The 16,472-nt window shown below is 42.7% G+C and overlaps 1 protein-coding gene across 2 annotated transcripts in view; it reads right to left on the bottom strand.

The window, feature by feature from the left end:
• The window catches only part of rictora (RPTOR independent companion of MTOR, complex 2 a), a 212,054-nt gene that overhangs the window by 139,332 nt on the left and 56,250 nt on the right, over nt 1-16,472 (bottom strand). For both annotated transcript variants that reach the window (XM_072257524.1, XM_072257526.1), the window contains exons 3-6: nt 11,951-12,048; nt 9,366-9,430; nt 7,197-7,328; nt 729-792 (exon numbers count right to left, since the gene is read on the bottom strand). In XM_072257524.1, coding sequence (XP_072113625.1) covers nt 729-792; nt 7,197-7,328; nt 9,366-9,430; nt 11,951-12,048 — 359 coding nt within the window. The remainder of the gene's footprint in view (nt 1-728; nt 793-7,196; nt 7,329-9,365; nt 9,431-11,950; nt 12,049-16,472) is intronic.

The raw sequence follows: 16,472 nt of genomic DNA, 5'->3' as shown, positions 1-16,472 counted from the left end.
CGCACTAGGGCCAATACAGCTTGGCACCGGTGTCATCGCAAAGCAATGTGTGATTAAGTGCCTTGCTCAAGGACACAACACATTGCCTCAGCTGGGGCTCGAACTCACCACCTTCAGGTCGCTAGTCCAATGCCTTAACCACTTAGCCACGTGCCAAGTTCCAACTTAGAAATGCGTTTATCCAGTGCTGGCTATAATCAGGAATAGTCAGCAGGGAAAAGAGAAAATCTCATTTTCTTATCTATCCAACCAGCAGTTTCTTCATGAAGGATAACAAATTTTGGAAACCTCAAACAGAACTTCCCAGCCAACGGGAATAATATGGGTTTGACCTGTCATTCAAACAACCCTGCCTCCAGCTTGTAACATCTGACCTGCTGGGTTCCTCCAACACTTTGTGTGTTCAAGATTTCCAGCATCTGCAGAATCTAATTTGCTGCTCCATTGTGAAATCTCTTTGAGGGATGCCTACCCTGAAGTTGTTTAAATCTTCTCTTTCGACAGGAGTTCAGTCAGATTCTCTCTTACTGCTCCCCCTGTGATCTCTGCTGCCCTCTGGCTCTTCAGCCATGTGCTCACCCAGAATGCCTTTGCCCAAAACGCTACAGTTTATTCCTCTCCATAGATTCTGCCTGACCTACTGAGTTCCTCTGGCATTTTGTGTGTCCCTTATGTATTATAGTATTTGCAGGTCCAATATGAAAGCAGTGCTGCTCTTGGTAATTTACCTTCCGAACTAATCGAAGTGCTTGCGTCCGTTCCACCTCGTTACTCTGTTGGATGTCTATACACCTAGAGGAAATGGATGACAAAAATAAAAACGTGTTCAATCAAGAACTGTACTACTGCACTGTAATACCTCTCATCTTTATTGTATTTGAGTGATCTGTCAATACATTTTACTGTATTTCACCTGACAAATAGCATTAGGCAAACTAATGAGGTTAATTTCCAAACATCCTCGGAGTCTGCAGAAGTGTAAAAATATTGGAAAATGGCCAATGTACTCAAAAAGGGAAAGAGGCAGGTAACTAACTATAGGCCAATTAGCCTAATGCATATTCTTGAAAAACTGCTAGAATCAATTAATAAAAGAACATTTGGAAAATGACGCAATAAAGTAGATTCCACATGGCTGAATAAAGGAAATAAATGTATCTAACAAATTTTTTTTAGTGTTTTTTTGGACTAGAGTTGATACAGGGAACCAAAATTTCAACCTCAAGGCTCACAATAAGTTAAGTCACAACCCAAGAGTCAGTCAAAGGCGGTTTAGGTAACACAATAGCATAAACAGAAGATTGGTCAACAGCCAGGGAAAACAGAGCAGGATAAGGGAGTGGTTTTCTGATTGGTAACCAATGACCAGTGGAATGTCATAGGACTCAATGCTCAGAGTACAACTGATGCAGCCAGGGGACTACGGCACCTACAAGTTGCACCAAATGAGAAAATCAGTTTTCATTGATAGTAGAGAGGGTTGGGCTGATCAGATAGTTAACACACACTCAAATTCACCCCGTAAGATTTCCTTCAATTTCAATGTCACTATATTTCAATTATCTTGAGGTTGGGTACCTTCTAAGGTGTTTTAAAGATTTCTTAACTATCATTTCATTGACACAAATGACACATTTGACTATGTTTTGATGTACATGTGATAACTAAAGCTAAACTTCATCTATATTAATATTGCAATAGAATGAAATCTGTATTAAGACAAGATTCCTGCTGAAAGCCTGACACTAACAATCACAGATTTTAAAATAAAAACATAATATAGTTGAACATCTATGTCAGTTTGCAGACCAACAACTTCTGTTTCATGTACATCATTTTATAATTTTTACAAAAATAAGTGGCAGAGACGAGTGGACTCAGCTCAGTACATCACTGGCATATCCCTCCCCACAATTAGTAATATCTAGGCAACATCCAAAGATCTCCACCATACAGTCCATGCCATCTTCTCGCAACTACCATTAGGCAGGAGGTACAGACCTGAAGTTCCACACTTCCGGGTTCAAAAACGTCTACTTCCCTTCAATCATTTGGTTCTTGAACCAACAGGAAAAACGCTATTCACTACAGTTTAGCAACACTATGGCCGCTGTGACTACTTTGCACTAAAATAGACTCCGATTTTGGTCTTTTTTGTGAAAACTATGTATAGTTTATGGCTAATTTACATTCTTTCTGACAAATCTTGCTTATCTGATACCATGTGTCTGTGAAGCTGCTGCAAATGAGTTTTTCAGACATTTATTTATTTTAGAGTTACAGTGCAGAACAGACTCTTCTGGCCCTTTGAGTCGCGCTGCCCAGCAATCACCTGATTTAACCCTAGCCTAATCATGGGACACTTTACAATGACCAATTAACCTACTAACCAGTACATCTTGGACTGGGAAGGAACCAGAGCAACCCAAGGAAACCCACACATTCCACGTGGATGACGTACAGATTCCTTAGAAGATGCCAGAAGTGAACTCCAAACTCCAGTGTCCCGAGCTGCAATAGCGTCACACTGACTGCTATGTACATTCCCCGTGCATCTGACAAACTCACTTTTTACTTTAATATTTATATATTCAAACTTTGAATACACGTTCATCAAGTTCACTGCTTAGGGTCATACTAACATTGATAAATAAGATACTGTCTCCCTTCAGATTAAGTCATTAGTTCAAAATGTGACCGAACTGGACCAATGAAAAGCAAAATTGATTAGACCACAAGACCATAATAGGACATAGGAGCAGAATTAGACCATTTGGCCCATCAAGTCTGCTCCGCCATTCAATCATGGCTGATTCTTTCATTCCCCCTCCCCAACCTTCCTGTAACTTTCGATGCCGTATCCAATCAACAACCCATCAATCTGTCTTAAATAAACCTACAGACCTGGCCTCCACAGCTGTCTAGCATAACAAGTTCTACAATTTCACCACCCTCTGGCTAAAGAAATTTCTCTGCATCCAGAGGCTGTGCCCACATCCTAGACTCCACCACCATGGGAAACATCCTTTCCACATCTACTCTGTCCAGGCCTTTCAACATTCAAAAGGTTTCACTGAAATTCCCCCCTCATCCTTCTAAATTCCAGTGAGTACAGACCTAGAGACATTAAACGTTCCTCGTATGATAACCCTTTCATTCCTGGAATCATCCTTGTGAACCTCCTCTGACCCTCTCCAATGCCAGCACATCTTTTCTTAGATAAGGAGCACAAAACTACTCACAATACTCAAGGTGAGGCCTCACCAGTGCTTTAAAAAAATCTCAGCATCATATCCCTGCTCTTATATTCTAGATCTCTCAAAATGAATGCTAACATTGCATCTGCCTTCCTCACCATCGACTCAACATGCAAGTTGCAAGTTAACTTTTAGGGTGTTCTGCACAAGGACTCTAAAGTCCCTCTACATCTCAGATTTTGTATTTTCATCTCGATTAGAAAATAGTTCACACAATTACTTCTTCTACCAAAGTGCATGAACATGCATTTCCAACAATATATTTCATTTGCCACTTTCTTGCCCATTCTCCTAATCCAAGTCCTTCTGAAGCCTTCCTGCTTCCTCAGCACTATCTACCCTTCCACCAATCTTCGTATCATCTGCAAAACCTGCCAACAGAGCCATCTATTCCATCATCTAAGTCATTGATATACAGCATAAAAAGAAGCAGTCCAACACCGACCCCTGCGGAGCAACACTTGTCAATGGCAGCCAACCAGAAAAGGGTCCTTTCATTCCCACTTGCTGCCTCCTACTTAGTAACTTTCTTGTTATACCATGGGCTTTTAACTTGGTAAGCAGCCTCCTGTGTGGCACCTTGTCAAAGGCCTTTTGAAAATCCAAATTGACAACATCCAATGCATCCCCTTTATCTATCCTACTTGTAATCTCCTTAAAGAATTCCAACAAGTTCGCCAGGCAGGTTTTTCCCTGAAGGAAACCATGCTGACTTTGTCCTATCTTGTCCTGTGTCACCACGTACTCCATTATCTCATCCTTAATAATTTACTCCAAGACCTTCCCAACCACTGAGGTCAGGCTAACTGGTCTATAATTTCCTTTCTACTGCTCTCCTCCTTTCTTAAAGAGTGGGGTGACATTTGCAATTTTCCAGTCCTAGAGAGTCAAGCCAGAGTCCAATGATTCTTGAAAGATCATTACTAATGTCTCCACAATCTTTGCCACTACTTTTTCAGAACCCTAAGGAGCGGTTCATTTGGTCCAGGTGAATTGTGCACCTTTAGGTCTTTCAGCTTTTAGAGCACCTTCTCCCTTGTAATAGTAACTGCAAATTGTCAGGATGGAGCTCCCAGGACTGGACACCATCTACTCCAGCAGACTCAGGAGGAAAGCAATCAGCATAACCAGAGACACCACACACCCCGGTCACTCCCCGTTTGACCCGCTGCCCTCCAGCAAAAGGTTCAGGACACTAAAAGCCAGAACAAATAGACTGAGGAACAGCTTCTATCCCAGAGCTGTGGCCTCCATCACACCACTCCCACAGAACAATGACTGAAACTGTGAGCACACACATGCACACACAAGGACTCAAATACTTGCACTAACAGCACTTTGTGCATTACTGTGATATTCTGGTGCTGCTGCAAATTATTTTCTGCTACTTATCTATTTAATACTGATTTTCTACTACTGTCTTGTTTTTATCTACCGCTTTATTTAATTGCCTGAGAGGAAGCCAAACAGAGTTTCATTGTACCTATATATAATGATAATAAAGATCATTCATTCATTCTCTTCCCTCACACCCTTAAACACCTGGTACACTGCTACTGTCATCCACAGTGAAGATCGATGCAAAATACTCATTTAGTTCATCTGCCATCTCTTTGTCCCGTTATTACTTCTCTGGTCTCATTTTCTAGTAGTCCTATATCCACTCTCATCTCTCTTTTATATACTTGAAACAACTTTTTATCCATCTTGATACTGTTTGCTAGCTTGCTCTCATAGACAATATCCAATGCATCCCCTTTATCTATCCTACTTGTAATCTGCTTAAGGAATTCCACAGGTTCGCCAGGCAGGACTTTCCCTGAAGGAAACCATGCTGACTTTGTCCTATTTTGTCCTGTGTTACCAAGTACTCCATTAACTTTTTAACAATTGACTCCAACATCTTTTCCCTCCTAATGATTCTTTTAGTTATTTTCGATAGGTTTTTGAAAACTTCATAACCCTCTAACTTCCTGCTAATTTTTGCTTTGTTGTATGCCCTCTCTTTTGCTTTTACATTAGCTTTGACTTCCCTTGTCAGCCATAGTCGTACAATTTTGCCAATTGAGAGTTTATTTCTTTGTTTTTGGAATACATCTATCTTGCACCTTCCTCATTTTCTCCAGAAACGCATGCCACTGTTGCTCTGCTGTCATCCCTGCCAGCATCTCCTTCCAATTTACTTTGGCCAACTTCTCTCTCATACCACTGTCATTTCCTTTACTCCACTGAAATACTGCTACATCAGACTTTACTTTCTCCCTATCAAATTTTAAGTTGAACTCAATCATATTGTGATCACTGCCTTTGAAGGGTTCCTTTATTTTAAGATCACTAATCGCCTTCGGTTCACTACATAACACCCAGTCCACCCAATCACTGATCCCCTGGTAGGCTCAAACAACAAACTGCCTAAAAAACCATCTCATAGGTATTCAACTAATTCACTCTTGGGATCTTGTACCAACCTGATTTTCCCAATCTACTGGCATGTTAAAATCTCCCCCGATTATCGTAACATTGCCCATTTGACATGTCTTATCTATTTCCCATTGTAATCTGTAGTCCACATCCTAGCTACTGTTCGGGGGCCTGTATATAACTGCCATCAAAGTCCTTTTACCCTTGTAGTTTCTTAACTCAACCCACAAGGATTCAACATCTTCCAGTCCTATGTGACATCTTTCTAATTTGATGCCGTTCTTTACCAGCAGAGCCACCCCACTCCCTCTGCCTATCTTCCTATCTCTCTGATATAATATGTAACCTTGCATATTCAGCTCCCACCTACAACCATCCTTCAGCCACGATTCAGTGATGGCCACAACATTATACACGACAATCTGTAAAAGTGCAACAAGATCATCCACCATATTTCTTAAACTCCATGCACTGAGAAATAACACTTTGAGTATTGTATTTGCTACCCTTTTTAATTCTGCATCCCTAATGCACTAATACCCACCCTGCTGGCTGCAATTTTGTCCTAGCATCTGCCTGCTCTTCCTGACAGTTTGACCACGTGCTATCTTTGTTTTCTCTAAATCATCCTCTTATGTAACCTCTGCTTACTTTGAGACCTGGAAGTTGTAGCTGCAGGGTCCACTACCTTTCTAACTGAATCCTGTCTGCCTGGATTCAGCCTGGCAAATTTCATCTCTCTTATTGCTGCATGTCAGCCATGATAACACTATCACTTCATAAGCCAATATAAAAATAACTTCAGATAAGGTGAAAACTTGCAGCACACTCAGCCCAACCCTTTCTGAGTTGCATATTAAACCATAAGACATAGGGGAAGAATTAGGTCATTCAGCCCCTCAAGTCTGCTCTGCCATTCGATCATGGCTGATTAATTTTCCCCCTTCAACCTTCCCCTCTCTGACCCCCTTACTAATCAAGAACCATCTTGCTTCTGCTTTAAGTATACCCAATGACTTGGCATCCACAGCCATCTGCGGCAATGTTTCACAGATTCGCCATGCTCTGGCTAAAGAAACGCCTCATCTGTTCTAAATGGACGTCCCTCAATTCTGAGGCTATGCCCTCTGGTCCTAGACTCTCCCTCTTGGAAGCATCCTCTCAACATCCAATTCATCTCAGCCTTCAGTACTTGGTAGAGAATGAGGGCATCCCCTCCTCATTCTTCTACACTCCAGTGAGTACAGGCCCAGAGCCAAATGCTCCACACATATTAACTCTTTCATTTCTGGGAACGTTTACAAAAACTTCTTCTGGGCCCTTTTCAATGCAGGACATCCTTCCTTAGATATGGGGCTCAAAACTGCTCACAATATCCCAAACATGGTCTTAACAATACTTTACAGTGTACTTTATATTCAGATCAACAAGCACCAAGTACATTTAACAGTTCAGCAAAAGACTGAAGAATAATGACACATCAGACAGTAAAAATAATCAAAGAGAAAACCTACAAACCTAGCTATTAAATAATCCACGCGCAGCCTCAGCACCTTCTGGAGAATACTGGAGTCTCGAGTGAGATATCGGAGCGCACGGAGACCAGCTGCACGCACCTCTTTGGCTTCATTTAACAATGCTAATCGCAAACTGTGCAAAAGCAAATGTTTATTAATGGAAAAAGAGCAGAGAAGTTCTTTCATCACACCTCAATGTATTGCACAATTAATGGGCGGTCACTTTATTTTATTTGGAGATACAGCACGGTCTTCCTGGCCCAACAAGCACACACCACTCAATCACACCCATGTGACCAACTAACCTACTAGCCCATGTGTCTTTGGAACACGGGAGGAAATTGGAGCACGAGGGAAACCCATGTGGTCACAGATATTCCTTACAGACTGTGGCGGGACCCGAACTAAAGTTGCTGGTGCTGTAATAGCATTACATTGGCCACTACCCTACTACTCTGGGGTGTGTGGGGCATCAGGGAGGAGTAGCACCTCCAGTGGGGGAACATGTCGCGTCCTTTTCAAGGCGGTTTGTCCACCTTTGGTCCCCACCTGGCACTCAGCTCTCACCTGTGGCTCCCCATAGCTGTTTGCATGCAACAGCGGCCACACCCCGGGCAACGGCTTCGACAAGCCAGCTAAACCAGGTGAGGGTAGCCGACGGGTCTCAAACCCTCGGTGAAATAGGGAGTTGTCTATCCCAGTAGGTGAAGACAAAACTCCAGCCGATTGAGCGGACGAGACCAATGGAAGGTCCAACGGTCAAGAAGGCAGTCTCTGCAAGTGTTGTGGAACGTGTAGAGCAGGACAAGACACAGAAGACATCCTGGTCATCCACTGTGCCTAGTCCCATCTCCAGCCGTCTCGACTCTTGTCTTGCCACTGGATCCAGATGGGAATTGGGAAGAGAGAGCAAGGCTGACGCTGCGCAACTCTCCCTCTTAAATCCAAATCATGTGCTTTGACCTCAGAGCTTGGAGGTCAATTCCAGTACCGTCTGTTAGGAGTCTATGCATGTCCTCCCCGTGGAACATGTGGCTTTCCAAGTGCTCTAGTTGCCTCCCATGGTCTAAAGACATACCGGGTAGGTTAACGGTCATTGTAAATTGTCCCGTGATTAGGTTAGGGTTAATTGGGACTGTCGGGGGGATCGCTGGGGTGACGTGGCTCAAGAGCCAAAAGGGCCTATTCCTCACTGTATCGCTAAATATATAAAGAAAGCCAAAAAGATCGCTGCTCAGAAGAAACTCTCTGAACCAGGGATTGAAATGCAACAGAAGATATAAAAATTAATCAATGTCAACAATCTCCCTCCACCCAACAAATGCTACCACACACTTGACTTCCTTCAGATCTGTTGTATTAGATATTAATCAAATAATCTTCTAATGGACATTAAACCTAGAAGAGAAAAATGCTTAAAGCCTTGGTTAGACAATGTCTGGAGTACTATGTGACCAGCTGTTGTTGGAAGGAAACATACAACTGCCCTACAGATTTACTAAGGTCCAAAGTTGATCATGACAGATGCATTGCAGATTCACCTAGAGTCCAAAGTGTTAAATTACAGAGAGAAAATACAAAGGAGGACTGTATTTCCTGGTATTTTGAAGGATATGACTTTCAAGCCTTGAAGGCAATTAAGCGGTATATAGAGACTCTGCAACGACACCGGTGCCAAGCTACATCGGCCCTTGCCCTTCCCTTGGACGACATCGGTGTCATGGAGAGGGGAGACTTGCAGCATGGGCAACTTCCGGTCTTCCATACAACCTTGCCCAGGCCTGCGCCCTGGAGAGTGAAAACTTTCCAGGTGCAGATCCATGGTCTCGCAAGAGTAATGGATGCCTTTAAACTTTAGAGGGAATTTATTTCCACTGGATGGGGGACTTCAGGGCTAGAGGATATAGCTCAAAAAAGAAAAGTCAAAAAGGAATAGTTCAATTTCTTTTCCAGAAACCTAGATTGTTAATAGTTAATTTGACATCAATTTATGTTAACCACGGGTATTAGCAAATATGGGGTAAAGGTAGGTGTATGAATCTAGTTACTAATAAACTACAGTCTCACTGAACAGCAGCAGCAGCTCGGGGTGCTGAAATGCCTGTGGTTCCAGGTCAATGTCAATATTGTAACCTGGCCGAGACAAATTCCAGGCACATTCCATACTCACCATATAATAATTTCTTCATAAGTAAAACCTAGTTTTTCTTCACAGTGGCCAACATTACAAAGTAACTATGGAGAAAAAAAAGGAGAGACTGTGTTAAATGTAAAATGAAACAGAGTGTCAAAGTCTAAGCTGTATAGCAAACTTAGTATCCAGTCCCAAACAGAATATTGTTCAAGGGTCAAATACACTAATGTTGTTGCATTGCAGAACAAGATGGGTCCATACTGAAAATTCTTGATTTGAATCACACCTGAGTAATTGGCAAATTGGGGTCAAATACATTCCATGGCAAAACAAAAAAAAAATTAGAATGGTTCCAAAGCAATATCAGTTTTAACTGAGCTTACACCATAAGAAACAGCCATATGCCTTGTCTGTTGTACAGCAATCCAAAATAAACCTCATTACGTCATTTTTTCCCATATCTTTCTGTGTTTTACATATTTATCCTTTTCCTTTTCTTAAAACAAGCCTTGTAGTGTATTTTTACCAGGCTGTGGCAAAACATTCCACCGTAAAACTGTAAAAACATAAATGTTCTAACACCCTGCTCACAATAAATGTGAGGTGCCTCTAAATGACTCCGGGAAAACAAAATACTTAAATCTTTTTAAAAACATGAAATACCCTCTTAGGAAAAAAACTGACTATCATGCATCATTCTTAGAGGTACATCGCAGAATAGGACCTTTCCTCTTCGAGCCGCACTGTCTAACAACCAATTTAACCCTAGCCTAATTACAGGACAATTTACAATAACTAATTCACCTACTAACCCCTACATCTTTGGACTGTGGGAGGAAACCAGAGCACCCGGAGGAAACACACACACACACACACACACACACGGGAGGAAATAAAAGGACATTGGAATTGAACTCCGAACACCAATGCCCATAGCAGAAATGAGGTTGTGCTATCCGCTACACCAGTGGGCCCCAACCTCCGGGCCGCGGACTGATACATTGCCGTGAAGAATGCAGCGGTGGCCAGAACGCACCCAGCACATCTTTAAGAAAAAAGCCGAAATAAACAAGCTAATTAATTAGGTGCTGCCCAGCACGCAAGTGTTGGCCCAGATCAGAGGCAATGCAATCGGCAATCCCCTCTGATCTGGGCCGACATTTACGTGCCGGGCGGCACCTAATTAATTAGCTTATTTATTTTGGCTTTTTTCTTAAAGATGTGCTGGGTGCGTTCCGGCTAGAAAAAAGCTGAAATAAACAAGCTAACTAATTAGGTGCCACCCAGCACGTAAGTGTTGGCCCAGATCAGAGGCAATGCAATCGGCAATCGCCTCTGATCTGGGCCGACATTTACGTGCCGGGCGGCACCTAATTAATTAGCTTATTTATTTTGGCTTTTTTCTTAAAGATGTGCTGGGTGCGTTCTGGCCACCGCTGCACCCCTGCATGCTTCGCAGCAATGTAGCGGTCCGCAGCCCGGAGGTTGGGGACCACTGTGCTACACTACCGTGGCACATGAAAAGGTTAAATGCTTTAGTGTGTAGTTCTTAATGCACCGTCATTGTCTGCGTGAACACCAACAACATGGCAGCATTTAGCAAACTGGTAAGCTTTGATGAGACTTGCAATTTTATTTGAAATGAAAATACTTATCATAGGATAATGTTAAATAGTGCTTATAGTCAATTAAACTTTACCCAAATAGTATTACACCAGTGTTTCATCATACAGCAAATAACTTGACAAGATTTCAGCAGTGTCAATAGAAAATGAATGTTTCTCCCATCCCAGATAACAGGACACTCTCAGCCAATTAATTCTCACTTGTCTGCTAAAACTTTACAAATAACTGTGGCCAGATGCAACAGTGTTTAACTAATTAATGAAAATATTGGGAAGTCCGCAGCCTCTTTTGGTCAATGCAACAACATTCGAACTTTTTGATATTGGAAAGATGGAGGCGCAACACTGAGATACCAGTAACTGCAAATATTCTGGATGAAGACATTTTAAAGCAAAGTAAATTTGACAAAGCAGGGGAACAAACACTGGATGTCTCCCCTTTGGGCTGAATTGCTTTTGTTCAGCACTGCATATTTTAGTTAAAAGCAAAAACAATGAGCTCCTTAGCTCCCTTGTATGTTGGATTGCTCCCTTGTATGTCTTCAACACCAATAACTACTGTATATTTCATACTCAACCTACTCTAGGCTTCCCCACAATTTCTCCTAACCTGGCAGCTTCTATATGCTTGAGCTAAAGTTATTACCCTGGGCAACACAGAGTTTAATTGCTTCATGACAGTTAACAATACTTCAGTTGTCACAGATTTAAACTCTGGATTCTCTCCTGAAATCTTATTCCCCTTTTTTCCAGCATTCCTTAAAATACTGTTTGGTGTCAAATTTCCCTTATTTCCTCAGGGCATGGAAGGAAGCCATTCAAATCATAGAAGCTATGCTGGTTCACAGAACAATTCCATTCTCATATAAATTTTTTCTGCAACCTATTCTCCTAACAATCCCCCTCAGATTTTGCTCAACAGCCCTCCTGCGAAGTGCCAAATAAAGAGATTTTGCACTTGGCTATGCCATTTACAACAATGTTCTTCATACTTACTTTGATGAAGTTGTTCAGATGTCCGAGCTTTCGCATGTTAGATACTCCCTGGGGTTTAGCCACATTCTGGAGGATCTCGCGAAGGTTGTCTGCAGGTTCTAAAACAAAATACAGCAGGTAGGTTATATACAGCTTTAGGGCTTCCTCCTTTGAGCGTTGCACCTAGTTTCACTTTATTCTTCATTTAGTACTCTTCATTCACCAAACCCCATGGAGATACCAAAAAGATCTCACTGAAACATTGTTAGTTTTACTTCCTCAGCCGCTGGACTAAACGACCTGTTCCCTCAGTAACTTTAATTGCCAACTCTGCATACCCTTCTCCCAGGTCCGTACACTCCCACTGTCCCCCAAGCTGTCTCTCGTAGAACATTTAACAGTACAGCATAGAACATAGAATAGTACAGCACAGTACAGGCCCTTTGGCCCACAATGTTGTGCTGACCCTCAAACCCTGCCTCCCATATAAGCCTCCACCTTAAATTCCTCCATATACCTGTCTGGTAGTCTCTTAAACTTCACTAGTGTATCTGCCTCCACCACTAACTCAGGCAGTGCATTCCACGCACCAACCACTCTCTGAGTAAAAAATCTTCCTCTAATATCCCCCTTGGACTTCCCACCCCTTACCTTAAAGCCATGTCCTCTTGTATTGAGCAGTGGTGCCCTGGGGAAGAGGGGCTGGCTGTCCACTCTATCTATTCCTCTTATTATCTTGTAGAAACAGATCCTACAACCCAGGATGGTGTGCCAAACTAATTAACTAGTAATTTAGAAGCTCATTAAACTAATCCCTCCTGTTCCTTGAGAAAAACTGAAAACAAATATCCACAGGCCTTGAGCATCCTAATTCACCATTCTCATGGAAAAGGGCACCTTCCTTTGCTACAAGGACTTAACCTTGTAACTAAAATCACTTAGAACTGGACTTGTATGTGTCCAGGACAAAGCCACAGGCAGGAAGAGCATTGTGGACATCAGCCAATTAGCAAACTGCCTTATGCAATGTTCCTTCAGGAAGAACTATAGGGCAACTAAAACAAAAACTTCACACCATCTTTCTTTTCCCATGCAGTTACAATTTGATCAACCATCCTAGTTACCCTCCCTCACCCTCCTCTATCTATTACCCCCATCACTGCACTGTAAATCACTTTTAATAATACCGTTTAGACCGCAAATACATGCTATTATTTATGTATTTATGGCAACAAACACAAAATGCTGGAGGGATTCAGTTCTTCAGGACTGAGGAAGGGTCTTGGCCTACAACGTCAACTGTTTATTAATTTCCATAGATGCTGCCTGACCTGCTGAGATCCTCCAGCATTTTATGTACACTGCTTTGGATTTCCAGCATCTGCAGAATTTCTTGTGTTTTATGTATTCATGGAATAATATCTGCATTTCTAACTTTATTTTTTATAATCTTGATTTCTTCATAATTGTAGAATGATGCTGCTTTTGTTGCATGCTGCACCCTGACCAACCTGCACAGTTTCTTAATATATGTAAATATATATGGCAAATAAGATAGTCCTTAATCCATTTCTCAGAATGTATTCTGAATTTTCTTGACCAGAACAAGATGATGGAAGAATAGCAAAGACAAACAACTGACTTAACCATTTGTAGCTAGTTCTGGCTGAGCTAAATAATGCTCACTCAAGCTCTACCAAAACCTTCACTATTCTCGAATTATCCCTTGTGCCTCCCCACAATCTGGGCTCCTGTTTCCACCCTCATTTCTAACACGCACATTTCCTGGATTTCTCACTGAGGTCCAATGTTGCCTCTGCCACTTTGCTCATTTTCTTACCCAAACTAACCTGCCGTACTAAATATGCAACATCCTTTCCCACCTTCATACTGCCTTCTCTAAACATTTTATATGTGTTAACCACCTGCTGTTCCCTTTACCCAGTCCCACTGAACTTCTGATAACCATTTTCACTTGCTGGTACCCAGAAGCTGATTTTATTTTGGCCTTCACCCCTACCATCCTCCTCTGCAAATCTGGCATTTCGCAAGGTCCTTCACAATATAGAAGCTGACAATTTGGCTTATCAAATGTATGCCAGCTCACAGCACACCCATTCTCCCGCTTTCCACCCTGAAAGATCTTTACAACCTGTGGTCTCCAACTCTTTCCAGTTCAATCTGTAGCAAATTACAGAACATATTTAGAATGTGGATGGAAAAAAAGATCTCATAGAGGTTTGTAAGATTTTGAGGGTCATGGACAAATAGTATCTTTTCCCAAGGGTTGGAATGCCTAAAGCCAGAAGGAATACGTTTAAAAAGGATATTTTCAAAGGAGATTTGAGGGGCAAGTTTTTTTTAAACACGGAGCCGTGGGTGCCTGGAATGTGCTGCTTGAGATGGTGGTGGAGGCAGATACATTATCAGAATCAGGTTTATTATCACCGGCATATGACGTGAAATTCGTTAACTTAGCAGCAGCAGCAGTTCAATGCAGTACATAGTCTAGCAGAGAGAAAAAAATAAATTAAATAAAAATAATAATAATAATAATAAATAAAAAAGTAAATCAATTACGTATATTGAATAGATTTTTAAAAAACGTGCAAAAACAGATATACTGTATATTAAAAAAAGTGAGGTGGTGTTGTGACGGGATCCTGAATTATCCCTATGAACTGTGCTTTTAAATGAGAGAAAGTGAGAGAGAGATAGAGAGAGAGGTGTCCAACACAGACACCTTGTTTTGATAGGGGGAGAGGGGGGGAGGGGGGGAGGGGGGGGAGAGGGGGAGAGGGGGGGGAGAGAGGGGGGGAGGAGAGGGAGGAGGGGGGGAGGGAGGGGGGGAGGGAGGGGGGAGGGAGGGGGGAGGGAGGGGGGAGGGAGGGGGGGAGGGAGGGGGAGGGAGGGGGAGGGAGGGGGAGGGAGGGGGAGGGAGGGGGAGGGAGGGGGAGAGAGGGGGAGAGAGGGGGAGAGAGGGGGAGAGAGGGGGAGAGAGGGGGAGAGAGGGGGAGAGAGGGGGAGGGGGGGAGGGACGAAGACTGCTTGGAGATGCTGTTATGGTTTCTCCGCAGCATGTTTACACTTCTGCAAGGACACTGGCCGCTTCTAAGTTCCAACAGAGAGAGAAGGGAGTAGCTACTTGATGGACAGCTGCCATTCAGCACAACAGTATTTAAACCAGCGTAATTGCTTGTTTCACAGGAAGGACACGCAGATACACAAGGGTGTGGTGAAGTTACCATTTTCCTGTCCAGGTGCCCACGAGTGTGGGGCTGAGGATCGATTCCGAGATACCGATCTGTGATTATTAGTGCGTGAAAGAGCGACCTTGTAGAGTCCACTAGTGTGCCTAACCCTCGTCTGGGTTGGTAGACTATCACTCGAAGACGGTGCTCTTAAGTTGGTCAAGTCTGGCTAACTTAGAAGAAGCTCACCTGAAGAACCAAACACCTCTCTCTCTCCCCACCTATACTCAATACCACGAACCAAACTGAACTTTACTCATCACTGTAAGACTGTATCCACTTACCCCTAGGCTTGAAGAAGCTTGGTTTCTATAGTTCCACACTTATATACATATAATCTTTGCTAACCTGTTTGATATATCTGATTTTATATGACTGTATTGCGCAGTTACTAATAAATAGTGTTAGTTAATAGCAATACCAGACTCCAAAGTGCTTTCCATTTCTGCTGGTTCTTTAACCCACCATGGGGTACGTGACAAAATCCAAAGCTTCAATGTCCATTTAGGAATCAGATGGTAGAGGGGAAGAAGCTGTTCCTGAATCACTGAGTGTGTACCTTCAGGCTTCTGTATCTCCTACCTGATGGTAACAGTGAGAAAAGGGCATGCCCTGGGTGCTGGAGGTCCTTAACAATGGACGCTCCCTTTCTGAGTCACCACTCCCTAAAGATGTCCTGGGTACTTTGTAGGCTAGCACCCAAAATGGAGCTGACTAGATTTACAACCTTCAACAACTTCTTTCGTTCCTGTTCAGTAGCCCCTTCATACCGAACAGTGATGCAGCCTGTCAGAATGTTCTCCATGGTACAGATATAGAAGTTTTTGAGTGTATTTGTTGACATACCAAATCTCTTCAAACTCCTAATAAAGTATAGCCGTTGTCTTGCCTTCTTTATAACTACCAATGTTTGTACATCGATAAGTTGGGACCAGGTTAGATCCTCAGAGATCTTGACACCCAGGAACTTGAAGGTGCTCACCCTCTCCACTTCTGATCCCTCTATGAGGATTGGTATGTGTTCCTTCGTCTTACCCTTCCTGAAGTCCACAATCAGCTCTTTCGTCTTACTGACGTTGAGTGCCAGGTTGTTGCTGCGGCACCACTCCACTAGTTGGCATATCTCACTCCTGTACACCCTCTCATCACCACCTGAGATTCTACCAACAATGATTGTATCGTCAGCAAATTTATAGATGGTATTTGAGCTATGCCTAGCCACACAGTCATCTGTATCTAGAGAGGAGAGCAGTGGGCTAAGCACACACCCCTGAGATGCACCAGTGTTGATC

This window comes from Mobula birostris, chromosome 5 (genome assembly GCF_030028105.1).
Source record: "Mobula birostris isolate sMobBir1 chromosome 5, sMobBir1.hap1, whole genome shotgun sequence".
NCBI lineage: Eukaryota > Metazoa > Chordata > Chondrichthyes > Myliobatiformes > Myliobatidae > Mobula > Mobula birostris.
The sequence above is the reverse complement of the archived record's forward strand: the minus strand, read 5'-3'. Positions and strand labels throughout refer to the sequence as shown.